Source organism: Polypterus senegalus, chromosome 17 (assembly GCF_016835505.1).
Source record: "Polypterus senegalus isolate Bchr_013 chromosome 17, ASM1683550v1, whole genome shotgun sequence".
Lineage (NCBI taxonomy): Eukaryota > Metazoa > Chordata > Cladistia > Polypteriformes > Polypteridae > Polypterus > Polypterus senegalus.
In genome coordinates this window covers 97,669,972-97,683,930 of record NC_053170.1, presented here as the reverse complement: position 1 = coordinate 97,683,930, position 13,959 = coordinate 97,669,972, and the positions used below count along the sequence as shown (strand labels likewise).

At 48.4% G+C, this 13,959-nt stretch overlaps 1 protein-coding gene across 1 annotated transcript in view; it reads right to left on the bottom strand.

Annotated features, from left to right (window-relative positions):
* LOC120517380 (ras-related protein Rab-40B) overlaps positions 1-13,959 on the bottom strand; it is a 45,764-nt gene that overhangs the window by 1,458 nt on the left and 30,347 nt on the right. Inside the window, exon 5 of the mRNA XM_039739663.1 lies at positions 8,867-9,089. Within this exon, the coding sequence (XP_039595597.1) occupies positions 8,867-9,089 (223 nt within the window). The remainder of the gene's footprint in view (positions 1-8,866; positions 9,090-13,959) is intronic.

Sequence of the window (13,959 nt, the reverse complement as noted above, 5' to 3'; positions counted from 1 at the left end):
GGCGCATCACAAACATTTGTAGCAATGCATTTCACTACTATCTACGTCTGTGATGTGCCATCTGTTGGAATAATGAATGAAATTCACTTTATTACTGCATGAGTTACACAATACACTCCAACAGATGGTGCACTGCAAACATTACCGCAGAGGTCCACTTTGATTTTTAGATGCAGTATAAAACGTGAAGTACAGGAGTGTCCATCTACGGTCCTGGAGGGCTGCAGTGGCTGCTGGTTTTCTTTCTAGCCGCCATCTTAATTAGTAACCGATTACTGCTGCTGATCAGACGGAAGTCTTTTGTTTCAAGTTTAGTTTTCAAGCTCCTCTGTGTTTCTTTTTCTTCACCAGCAGCCAGGTAACAAAGAAGTTCAATGCGAGCCAACAGATGGCCGCCTCACTCTGCTTCCAATTCCATCCGATATTCTTTATTTGTCCCCTTGGGGTATCTCAATCCAGTTTGCACCGGAGCCATTCATATGTTTATCTTTTTCAATTGAAACATATCAGGAGAAAAAAAAAATGAAACTCTGTAAAATTCCGACCTGCTCTGATGCACAAAACATTTTGACAGCTTTGTAAATTGGTGATGTGACCCAACGGGAGCACCAAGAAGATCAGACGCACAGGACGGTGTCGAGCAGGTGGGCATTAAGGATCTGCGTGTCTCAAGTACATCCGGTGTGTGGACGAGAACTCTGTGGAGGGCTATCGACGTTGTCACCTCCTCCCTTGAGTCGTCAGCCCCCATGTGACACCAGAGCAGACCACCGAGGCTTTGGGAGGGACCCCCCCTGGGACCCCCCTTTTCTAAAACGGATGTGAAGAGCCATCATGGCCACTAGCGACGACACTTTGCCTTTCTTTCTATTTGCTGCAATGCTTCTCATCAGCGGACATTAATTGGGGTGACCCCTGGTACCCCAACCCTTTATGTCTTTTTATCTCTTATTTTATTTTTTATATATTTCTTCACACAGAGCACTTCTCAGACCTTCCAGTGTCGACTTGATGTCATTTTGGAGCAGTCAGGTCCATAAGGTGAACGGCCAGCTCTTGTCACAGCTGTCACACCTGTCCCTGACTGACAAGAAATCTGTGGCTATCCACAGACTGTCTAAGGAAAAAATGCCTTTCAGGGATGGTTCAAGCTCTGGTCAAAAAAAAAAAAAAAATAATCATGAAAGTGGGAGAAAAATCACAAGGATGCTTGCAGGACGCTTAGATATTCAGGAGCGGGCGGCTTAGAAAGTAGAAAAAGTCCCATAATAGCAGATCTGCTGTTGTACCACAAGAGGGCAGCAGAAGCACAAAGGCCAGAGGAGGGCCCTGCTTACACTCGGCAGAGTCAACAAAGGGACATGAAGGGCGTGAAATGGAGGTGAGCGGCAGACAGTGAGAGTGACAGAGTGAGTGGGAGTGAGGAGACCTCACCGCCCGCCCGCCCGCTTGCCAATAGCCCTGCCAGCACCGCCAGGGTGTCAGATTTCAGGTCATTGCATCATTCCAGCACTCATCTCCCCTCCGCAGGAGAAAAGCGTGCTTGGCGAGGGCCGCCTGTGTCACTCCGACTCTGCAAAGATGAGTAACACGGCAGACCTGCACCCTTCTAACGACCAAAAACGCTAAGCGCTTCTCACGGCTGGTCTCAGCCAGAGTCCAGGAGGTGGCCGATGTCAAGGCGAAGAGACAACGGCCAACTGGCAGCATCTCCAAATGACAGGTCACTTTAGGATGGTGACACTTTTATCATGTTGTCATTTCTGGAAATGCAGTCACCTTTGTCATGTCCTTGGTGACATGACTCAGTCAAACAACTCCCCCCAAGGATGCTTTCCCTTTGCTGTGTTGTTTGACATTGCAGCTGCCAGATTATTTGAGACTGTGCCGATACTCCCCCATGTGACCTTTAAAACACTTTCAATGAAAGACATATATATATATATATATAGAGAGAGAGAGAGTGAGAGAGTGAGAGAGAGAGAGTAGATCTACAGTACAGGGATATGTGCATATACTGTATAAATGACAAATGAGTTCATTAAAAAGGAATTTCATGCCTTAACATATTCCTCTGTGATACAGTCAGCCAATCAGAAATTGTTACAACTAGGGGTCCCAAGCATTAAGGAGTTTGCATAGCCCCCAAAATGCCCACTGGGGTGGGTTGGCATATAGCCCAGCTGGTCAGAAAGCCTCTTTAATTATAAAAACCTGGAATGTTCACCTGTAGTCCCGAGTTACCCTCGTCGCTCTTCTCTGGACTCCCTCCAGTGCTGTTATGTCTTTTTGTAGCTCAGAGACCCAAACTGCACACAGGACTCCAGATGAGGCCTCACCAGTGCGTCCTAAAGCTTCAGCAGAACCACCTGTGACTTGGACTCCACACATCAAGGCGCTATATAACCCAATACTCTGTCAGCCTTCTTCTGAATGCAGTCTGCCAGTTGATAGTCGAGTTTTCCACAAATCCTAAATGCTTCTCATAAGGCGGACTTTCGATTTTCGGATCTCCCACTGCGTATTCAGACTTCATCTTATTTCATCCTCCGTGTAATTCCTTACTTTTACTGACATTAAATCTGCCCAAGGCCGTCTGCTGCCCAAGTGCCCTGTGATGATTCAATGGACTCTCGATTATCTGCCAGTGCCACCTCGCTTGGTCTCTCTCCCTCTGGTAGATTTTGTGACTCTTCTCATCACACTAAGACTCGTAGTTCACTGGCAGGAGGGATATTTTCACGATAATCCGAGAAAGAGGCTGCAGGCTGAAGGGGAGGGGGAAGCGTGACATCAGGAGTGGCAGCGGGGCGGGGCCCTCCTCACATGGGCGGAGTCACGGGGGACGGCTAGTCACTTATAAAAATTAAAAACCGCAGTGGCCCTGGCACTGCCCCCTGCTGGACACCACCCTTAACTGCACCCGATTCCAATGAGGTCCCTCGCACCGCCGCCCTCTGCCTCCTGTGCCGGAGCCAATTCTGCACCCACCTACACGCCACACCCTTAGTTTGGTGCCCCCTTAGCAGTCAAGATAAATAATGTCGGGTGCTCTGCTCCAATTGTGCCCTTTTGTTGCTTCCTCACAGAACTCCGGCGTTTCTCCTTTATTAAGCAGGGTGACATTTATTTTGGTCACATGCGCACACACGGCCACAATACGACGCCCCCAAGTGGTGCTGTGATGATGCTGCGGCCTTACCGATGACGATAAACCTCCCGACTTTAACTTGCACATAAATAAATAAGTAAAAACAGGCATGCAGGACGCGCTCCCGTCGCTGTCAAACTAGATGGTCTGAGGGGTGTCTGTGTGTACTTAGGATTCTGATTGGCTATCCCCAAACACCCCCTTACCCAGGGTGAGATTTCCAACCCTCCCTCAAAGTGACCACGGATCCTTTTGGCTCCTCGAGGTTTGTGCAGACCACGTGTTACCCCCAAACGATGGATCCCTCCAACGAGCTCTGCAGCAGGAAACCGAGCGCCGTTTAAATGTCACACGAAAGACGACGCCTGTGTCCCCCCCCCGTATTATGTGAACGTGAAGTGAAAAGCACTAAGCCTTTAAAACCAAGCAGTAATTACATAGCATGTCAAATGAGCGACATCTCAATGACTACAATTATACACATCGGGGCCAGAAGGGGGGCTGCTGCTGCTGCTGGGGGGTGTAGTGGGAGGATTCACCACACCACGCAGCTTGGCAGAGCCGTCAGCACACAAGTTTTACACTTTGAGCCGTTAAATAGACAGTCGTCGTGTGACACAGGGGCGCCGTCCTCTCCCTGCGTCTTTGCAGGTCGGCTCCTCAGATGCACATTTCGGGTTTCTAAAATTCCAGCCCCCCCAGCAGGCCAATCAATATGTTGTTTTCTGTCCTCCTCCAGCAAAACAGACGGAGCCAAAAAAAATAAGGGGGGCTCCGTACTCTTTGTCACACTGCAGCATGTGGAGGCCACCTCCAGGGCTGGGACCTCCCGCCACGTTCTCCCCCCCAAGAGACAACCCATACAGAGCAGTTAAGACACGGCCCACCGGCTGGATGTCATTGTCTTGAAATTTGTAGATCAGAATTAGTGACGTACTGGGGGGGCTGAAGGGGAGAGACGTGGACGGGCAGCTCAAACGGGCCGAGACGAGAAGAGCAGGGGGCTCAGGTTTATGAAACTGGCGTACGCACAAAAACGGGCTTGAAACGTCCGTACAACGCTTTATATAAAAGACAGGAAAGCTTATCGATATTTAGGGCAACTCTGATCGGGGGGCCGATCCGCTGCCAGGGTGTTCTGGGTGCCCATGACAGCAAAGGGACCTCTCCACCTAAAAGCACCAAACTCGATCAAACGATGGAGTATCCTTGTGCTGACCAAGACCCCGAACCCCCCAACACCCCCAGGTCAATGAAAGAATCGATTGAGTATCGACAAGTCGGAATGATTGAGAGGTGGATGAAAAGGTGGGAGTGTCCACGCACAAAAATGGCCAAGGGGGCCAAGTCGATGGAAGATACAATCGATTATCTGCAATCGGGGGTAACGATGGACGGGGGGGGTAAAACTATGGGAGTATCCATGTGCCCCCCACCCCAACCCTGGTCAATGTATGATTCCAAATGATCAAGCTGGAGGATGAAATGATGAGAGCATCCATGAGCTGAAATGCCCAAGGGGATCCCCCTGTGGGGGTGGGGGTGGCAATACAACAATCGAGTCTCATGCTGGGATCAACAATGCGAAATGCCAGCCTGCATTACACGAGCCAGTGTGTGAATTCTGTTAAGGAGCAAAGTCACCCGAGGGGTCCATGTGTCCTGGGGTCCTAATCCAGCTTTGTTCTGACCCATCCATATGTAACATTTGACGATAGTCCTTGTATTCTGTGAGTGGAACCCCAAGAGGCTGAGGGACCACCACCCCTCCCCCCATCTTTATATTCCGATGGATGAGACGGACCCCTCAGAGTGTCCTGGGACTTTGGGGAGCGTTGTGATCTGTAGCTCATTTTTTACAGGATTTCCTGGCTGGATGTACGCCATCTATACTCTGATCCAGGGTTTGGATTTTCTCATTGGTTGTTGTTTTGTTTCCCGATTTTTTCTGTGTAATGCACACGGGTGGACTGCCCCACTGGCCGGGGTGAAAGGTCATACCTTGCCCGGCCAGAAAGACCCCCTGCTGCAGGGAGCAGAGAGATGGATGGGCGTCCCTGTCAGGGTGAGTGCTGCCTGCCTCACACCTGATAATAATGAAAGGACAATGTGAGACTGCAGTGTGGGGGCAAAGAGTCCCCCCAGTGGACTAACTGATGGCACCCCCAGCTTGGGCTCCTGCAGAGGTTCATGGGAGCTGTTAGGTGTTGCAGGGGCTGCCAGGAGGAGGTCTCCCCTGCTTTATGACTGCACCATGTGATCCAGCAGTAGGACAGTCTGTCCGAGCAGGAAATGTCCTTAAGTCCCAGGATGCACCTGGGGGCTCTCCTGCTCTGTCTAGTAGTGAGGGGACCAGAACTGCACACACAACTCCAGATGTGGCCTCACTGGCATGTCACACAATCCAAGGGGAAATGCTCAGTGTCCACCACCCAAACAATGGCACCCTTATGATGCGGTGGAGGTGATCAGCCATCAACGCTGGTGGTGGGGGGGTGGGCAGTTTTCAGAGTAGTGGGAAACTGCATGGAGTAAAACACGGGACGATTTTGGGGAAGACCAGGAAGAGGCAGAAACAGGCAGGACAATAAAGGAGCCTAAGCAACAAGGCCAGGAGCAGAGCAGAGCAGAGCGGCTAAAGACCCCCAGGGTCGAGAGGACCCCCCGAGCTCAGGCCATCAACAGGCCTCTGCCAAGTTCACAGAGAGCAGAGCGGGCATCAGCTTGTGACTTCTTTGGTTTATCCACCTGCAGTTTTGTGCACATGGACTTTGTGTTTTATTGTTCTTTTATGTTAATTATTCGCCTTGTATGTGTACTTTCCTCTTATTTGGTGAATCACGCAGCATGTTTCCTGTTTCCTGAGTGGTCCCCCCTATAAATCCAGTGAGCCTACCCACAATCCCTTGCTGTTCATTTTTGAATGTGCGTTAGGAGTGGCGAGTTCTGCGATTTTTGAACCCGTGTTCTGTTTTGGTTGGTGTTTGCTTGTGACGGCTTTAAGATTTGACGTGTTTAGAACGGGCCTCGTGAGGACAAAGAGGTGAACAATCTTGGAAAGGTCCGTGGAGCCTTCAGCGGCTTTCACCCTCTCGATGTTGGCTGGGCTCCTCTGCTATTGTTTTTGATGACTTTGCCTCGCAGGTCCTCCCCGTGTGGAGTTTGCATGTTCTCGCCGTGTCTGCGGGAGTTTCCTCCCACAGTCCAAAGACATGCAGGTTAGGTGAATCAGCCCTCGTGTCTGTCTGCCTGTCTGTCTGTCTGCCTGCCTGTCTGTCTGTATGTGTCTGTGTGTGTGTGTTTGTCTGTCTGTCTCTATGTGCGTCTGTGTGTTCACCCTGCACACTATGCTAGCTGGGATATCCTCCGGCCCCCCCCCGTGACCCTGGTCTGGATTAAGCAGGTTAGAAAATGACACGCGTCACATGTGCACATCACAGGAAGGCCTTCAGGGCCAATCTAAGGTTGGCAATACCCCACTTTTTTATCACCAGCCCCGAGAAGATTCCCCTTGAGGGCAACTGGCTGTGCCCACTCCAGTCAGACCCCAATGAAAACCCGCTGTCCTTGAATGGGGATGTCTCACTTGGCCCCAGACTTGAGGACGGAGATCTTGAAGCCAAGAAGGCTGCCGTTTTTTTTTTTATTTCAGTTGTGCTTTGCCCCCTTGTGTGCTTTGTTTTTGTCTAAAATGGCCTAAGGGGGGCAGGGGTGGGGGGGGCGACCCAGCTGGCACCCCACTACTCGCCCTGCGTTTCTCCCACCCGCCCACAGATGGCATTTCGCTCTGATTTCACCTCCTCCTGCCACACTCTGCAGTTGGCACAAGATGGCAGAGGGCTGCGGCACACGTCACTTAATGACAGCTCAGGAGACCCTGGAATGCTCGCTGGCAGACTGGTTTCTTCTCTGTGGGATTGCTGGCTAACTGACTGGCAGACCATCTGCACCAGATAATCGCTGAAACAGGAAGCCTCATTTTCTGTTGCAGTGCCTCAGAACTTGAACTTTTATTTTAACGGGCCGACTCCATCTTGGGATTTCCATGACGCAACCCAATTTTGGTAACTATTTGATGGCGGCCCTGGCAGCTGGTGTATCGACGCGTTAAAGAGAAATTCAGCACGACTCAGAATTCTAGGAGGTCTACTTAACGTTCATGGACTCGTCACCCTGAGGAGGTGGCATGGGGCTTTTCAGAATACGAGTGTGAAGCCAGCGAGGGTTTCTTTCCACTTACAATCCCCTTCAATTTGGAGTTTCACCCAACAACGTCAAAAATAAAAAAAAAACAGGCAACTCAACCTGCAGAGCAGGAGAGCGTTTGGCATTGGCTGTGCCAGTCAGGAGCCCACTAAGTACAAATGGCCAAATACAGAGAAACAAATGAAAAGCAAAATACTACGGGTGGCACCTCAAGCACCCGAATGCTACGACCCGACAGGTGGACGAAAAACGTTTCTTGCAGTTTTCCACATAAAACTTCAGATACCTACCTGTGTAACACAGAGGGCCGCCACCTGACAGTTCTAAATCTGCGAGACCAACGACCGGAGTGAAAAGCGAAAAAGACGGGACTGGTCACAGGGCACGAGACCAGCACATGGCAGAAGAGTCGGTGCCCCGAGGGTCCAAGAGGAGCAGTGAGAATGCACAAGGATGGCATCAATTCAGACCACCAGAGAAGCCCGAGATCTTCCTCTCGCTCGTATTCCACCAATCCCATCCACCGACTAATGGTGGAGAGGAACTAAAATTTTCATTTGGACCTCATTGGCACCAAAATGGTTCTGAAGCAAATGACAGATGAACTCCTAAAACCCGCCATCTTACTGCGGCCCACAGCAGTGTTTCTGTCTTGACAATCGTGAACGTTGAGAGGAAGAAGCAGGGGGGTTAGTCGTCCACATGAGGTCCCAATCACACCAAGGCAAGGGGGTCCTGGAGGGATTTGTGTCTCCCATGAAGTTTCCACGGAGCAGTTTGGTGCCAGTAGGACTCGCCTTGATGTTATTTAGGAGGAATACGACTGGAGAACTTTGGTGGTCTGAACGGCCCCTTCACCTTGAGATGTCCTCGTTTTTTGTTTTATTCCTGGTCCTACCGCTGGCCCCCCCACCTCCTCTCTGTTTTTCAGATCTGTCAGTACTGTGAACTGAGAAGCCGCAAAACCAACTGGAATGTTCAAGCAAACTCTAGAAAGAAGCCCGATCTGAATCTGAGAAGCAGTTCTGTCGTTCGCCAGCTAAGTGGGTGTGAGATACGCCCCGAGGCTGGCATGTGAGTGAGGAGGGTCCTGCCCGGCTCCCCACCCCTGAGGTCCCACCTCTCCTCCCCTTGGCTTGCAGCTTGTCTCTCAGATTTGTGCAAATACATCATTAAAACAAGCGAACTCTGATACTTAGCGCAATGAGAGAAGCCACAAAAATCAACCGGAATGTTCAAATCCTAGAAAAAAAGCCCGATCTGAATCCGTGAAGTTGTTCCCTCGTGAAAAGTGGACAGACAGTCAGACGTTGGATTTTATAGAGAGAGATGGCTTAGACTCTGTTGTGGGAGTTTGCTTGCTTGTGATGGCCTTACTGCTGTAAGCCTGCGGTTCAGATACGCTGTGAGCTGAATGGTGCCAAGGGCTTCTAGCGCAGAGCTCAGACATTTAGGGTTCAGACGTATGAAAACGCCGCAAGTCACACCGCGTGTCCCCAACTCACGTACCTTTGTTTGGTCTCCACAGCCGCTCCATCCCGTGCCTCATCAGCACAATTCGCGCCAACTCCGTGAAGGACTCGGTGATGTTAAAGTTGCACAAGGGGCTGACTTCAAAGAAGGTGATGCCCAGGCGCTCGGCATACAACTGGGCCTGCTCCGTGGTCACCTGTCTCTTAAAAGCCAGGTGCAGCCGATTACCCACCAGAATCTTGGGGACTCCTGGGGCATGCTGGAACACAAAATAAAGTAAAACAAACAGTGAGTAAAGCATTTTAGGAAAGGGCAGAGAGAAGAGGGGCCAAGAAAATGGTGGGGTGGCAGCCGGGTTACCCCGTTTAATAGGAAATGTAAGTTTCAAAGGATAACGGTGCACGATGGCGCTTCTAGAAAACGTAGCTGGAGTGATGAGCTCCTTCTGTGAACGCCTCGGTTTTACAGACCCCTGAACGGAAGGGGCGGAGTCAGCTGCCCCCACTGGGTGTCTTCTCCCGACTGTGACCACAGAAACAGACGACACCACCAATGACAGCGCCGCGCCCTCTCGTCCCAGGGTGGAATTGCTTACCGAAGAAGAGTCAGGAGGGGGACACACAGACCTTCATGGCGTCGCGGAGTGTCCCCTGTTATGTACGCTAAGCGGGCTGCGTGTTCTGCTTCCTTCGTTCCAGAGGTAGCATGGATTTACGTTATGCTTTGTCATTCCAACTATATCACGGTGTTATCAGTCCCTTTGACAAAGGGAGGTCTGACTTCAGGTACTGATGAATAATTAAGTGAATCCTTTCATTGTGCTCCAATTGTGAGAAGTGACCAGCCAATAAATAAATCCTCCTACGGCCGTGCTGTCAAATGCAAACCAAATAATCCGCGGATTTGCCATTACAAAAGTGGAATGCATTTCATAACACCGATGGTTTCCTTGCGCCTATTCACAGCAGTGAAGTGTCATGTTGAGTAATTTACAGATCTGTGATGTCTGGGGAAGTCCACATACTGCAATTACCTGAGAGGTGGGGATGAGTCGCTCAACCCCATTCCCAGTAAGTGGGGGTCTCAAGCTGCCACTGAGTAAGTTCCCTCCCCGTCACTACTTTCGATTAGATGGTTTAAGGAGGTCCTCGGGTCGGTCGCTCACAGCCTCTAGTGAAGCACCTATCAGAAGGTCGAACTTGACTACAGAGGAAGTAAAGGCCTGTGGGTGAACCTGATGAGGGATCGTTACTGAGCCATGTGAGGCAAGGTGGAGGGGTGGGGTGTCCTCCCACCAGAATCTTTATCCCCAACTAGCCGTCCCCCGAGGTTTTGCCTGTGTAGAAGTGAAACAGGACAAACTTTAACACTAGAATTACCAGAGCCTACGAAAAAACTCGTAATTCCGTCCCACCTTAAACTGCTTCTTAAATCCCTTCACACCTCTCCGCCAGCGCCCTTTGTCTTCTAAATGTGCTGATAAAGAGAAGCCGGCTATTCCATCCCCCCACCAATTTAGAACGTGCACGAACTTCTCTCAGCTCATACCTTGATTGAGTATCTGGGAGTGAAGTGGAGTTTTAGGGTGAAATAATAGATCGTTGTTTGGAACACACGCATTTCATGTCTGTTCCGTTTCTACAGTAATCTGTGTCAACACATTGTTAAAACAGAAACTTTTTTATATTCTAGTAGTAGATGACAAAATGTAGGCATAAACTATATAATGTATGAAGCCTGAAGTCCAAATAGCAAAGAAACATTTTCACAAGAATAACACAATTGCACTTTTATTCAAACATATAACTGCAGAAAGAAAAAGCCGCCTTAACATGCGACATTGACACCAGTTTACTATAACTGACTCCGTGGTTCAATAGATACAGCCCCGCTTGAATCAAGGGGTCACGGGTTCGATCCTGCGCCCCTCCCTTTTGAGAAGTAAACTGTTCTTAGTCTTACTGTTTTAGAATAAAACATACATTTGATTTCAGTCTGTAACAGCCGGTGCAATTTATGATCTTTGTAAAGGTTAGCTTTTTTTTTATTCACTTTTCACTCTCTCAGTCACGTTCAGAATCAATCCATACAACCCCATCTGACACGGCTGTTTTCACTAAAGACGCGCTATAGCTCTGCAGTGTACCACGATGCATACTAACGCCCCGGTTCTGACACACAAGCGCTGAAGCTGCCTTCTTCGTATCTCACCGTCACTTGCTTTTCTTTTTATTCAGTTTTATTGAGTGTTCCTGCCAGTCCCGCATGTTGCTGTATGCTTTTTCTTTTGCACCCAGGACATGCAGAAGAAAGAATGGTAAAGACCAACTTCGGCGCTATATGCAATCATCAGACACTCCCCATCTGCCCGTGTCGTTCAAACACAGGAACATATATTGGTGTAAAAGTATAACAAAAGTGCACTTTTATTCAAGTGCACTTTTTCCTGTAAGAAGCAGTGTACACACTTCTCTCTATGCTGTGGTTTCTATTACACACCTGAAAGAAAGAGACAATACATATGAACATATCCAGCATACAGCAACATGCGGGGACTGGCAGGAACACTCAATAAAACTGAATAAAAAGAAAATCAAGTGACGGTGAGATACGAAGAAGACAGCTTCGCCAGCGTCTGTGTGTCAGAACCGGTGGGGGCGTTAGTATGCATCGTGGTACAGCACAGAGCTATAGCGCGTCTGTATTCTGTTTCTTTTGTACTCCAGGGCACGCAGAGGAGAGAATAGTAAAGAGCAGTAAGTTGGCGCTATCTGCAATCATCAGACACTCCCATCTGCCCGTTGTTTTGTTATACTTTTCAATACTTTTATACTGCTCAAGCGGGCATGCTCAAAAAATACACGTGTAATGCCACGAAAAGTGCACGCAGACACTTCATTTCGCAAACAAAACAAGTGCACTTTTATTCAAAACTACCTGTATAACCGAAGAAAAAAGAAAGCAAGATACAGTAGGCGATTGATACGACATCTTGCATGGTGCAATGCTAAGAAGTGCAGATTTTCATTCCGTGCTATATAAAATCATCACATTCAAATATTAACAGTTCCCACACACCCAAGGACCGTCCTTCCTACATTTACGACACGTGTACTTGTTGCCGTGTACACACCTCTCTGTGCTATGGTTTCTATTACACTGAATGAGCACCTGACACTGTACTTTCTTCCCTGGGGGAAGGTCCCGCATCAGAGAATTTCCAGTTCCTGCATAAATTCACACCTCTGACGCTGTTCGTTTTCAAATAATATTGCATTAGTGCGATTATATTTTCACATATATTGTCTTTCTTTCAGGTGTGTAATAGAAACCACAGCATAGAGAGAAGTGTGTACACTGCTTCTTACAGGAAAAGGCGATGGAAAAAGTGCACTTGAATAAAAGTGCACTTTTGTTATACTTTTACACTAATATATGTTCCTGTGTTTGAGCACACGGGCAGATGGGGAGTGTCTGATGATTGCATATAGCGCCGAAGTTGGTCTTTACCATTCTTTCCTCTGCATGTCCTGGGTGCAAAAGAAAAGCATACAGCAACATGCGGGGACTGGCAGGAACACTCAATAAAACTGAATAAAAAGAAAAGCAAGTGACGGTGAGATACGAAGAAGGCAGCTTCGCCAGCGTTTGTGTGTCAGAACCGGGGGCGTTAGTATGCATCGTGGTACACTGCAGAGCTATAGCGCGTCTTTAGTGAAAACAGCCGTGTCAGATGGGGTTGTATGGATTGATTCTGAGCGACTGAAGAGTGAAAAGTGAATAAAAAAAAGCTAACCTTTACAAAGATCATAAATTGCACCGGCTGTTACAGACTGAAATCAAATGTATGCTTTTATTCTAAAACAGTAAGACTAAGAGCAGTTTACTTCTCAAAAGGAGGGGCAGGATCGAACCGTGACCCTTGATTCCCAAGCGGGGCTGTATCTATTGAACCACGGAGTCAGTTATAGTAAACTGGTGTCAATGTCAATGTTAAGGCGGCTTTTTTTTCTGCAGTTATATGTTTGAATAAAAGTGCAATTGTGTTATTCTTGTGAAAATGTTTCTTTGCTATTTGGACTTCAGGCTTCATACATTATATAGTTTATGCCTACATTTTGTCATCTACTACTAGAATATAAAAAAAGTTTCTGTTTTAACAATGTGTTGACACAGATTACTGTAGAAACGGAACAGACATGAAATGCGTGTGTTCCAAACAACGATCTATTATTTCACTCTAAAACTCCACTTCACTCCCAGATACTCAATCAAGGCATGAGCTGAGAGAAGTTCGTGCACGTTCTAAATTGGTGGGGGGATGGAATAGCCGGCTTCTCTTTATCAGCACATTTAGAAGACAAAGGGCGCTGGTGGAGAGGTGTGAAGGGATTTAAGAAGCAGTTTAAGGTGGGACGGAATTACGAGTTTTTTCGTAGGCTCTGGTAATTCTAGTGTTAAACAGGTATCGCTAGCTAAGCGGAGGTAACACGTGGCTTGAGGTACACCAACTTGAACAGAGGCTGGCACGCGAGTGAGGAGGACCCCGCCCCCTTCCTCTCGGCCCACAGCGTGTCTCACGGATTTTGTGCGAATAAATCACTCCTGCTAGCGAACTATGATACTTGGCTCAATGAGAGAAGTCATAAAATCAACCAGAATATTCAAGAAAATTATTGTGAAAAACCCGATCTAAATCCGTTAAGTTCTTCTCTCGTTCGCTAGCTAAGCAGATGTAAGATACGCCATGAGGCTGGCAACTGAGTGAGGAGGGCCCCGCTCCCCTGTCCTCGGCCAGCTGCATGTCTCTCAGATTCGCACAAATAAATCAGTACTGCAAGTCAACTCTGATTCTTAGCACAATGAGAGAAGTCGCAAAATCAACTGGAATGTAGAAGCAAATTCTAGAAAAAAGCCCGATCTAAATCCGTGAAGTGGTTCTCTCGTGAGAAGCGGACAGACAGACAGACTTTAAATCGACCGTACTGCTTGCACGCTCACCATGTTCCGAGTTTCTCTTACACATCCGATCCACTCGGAGTTTTGCTCGATTTGTGGTGAAGGATCCCAAACAAGACTCTGCTGTGACTTGTGGCGTCCTGAGAGACGCCGGTAATGCCAACTTACAG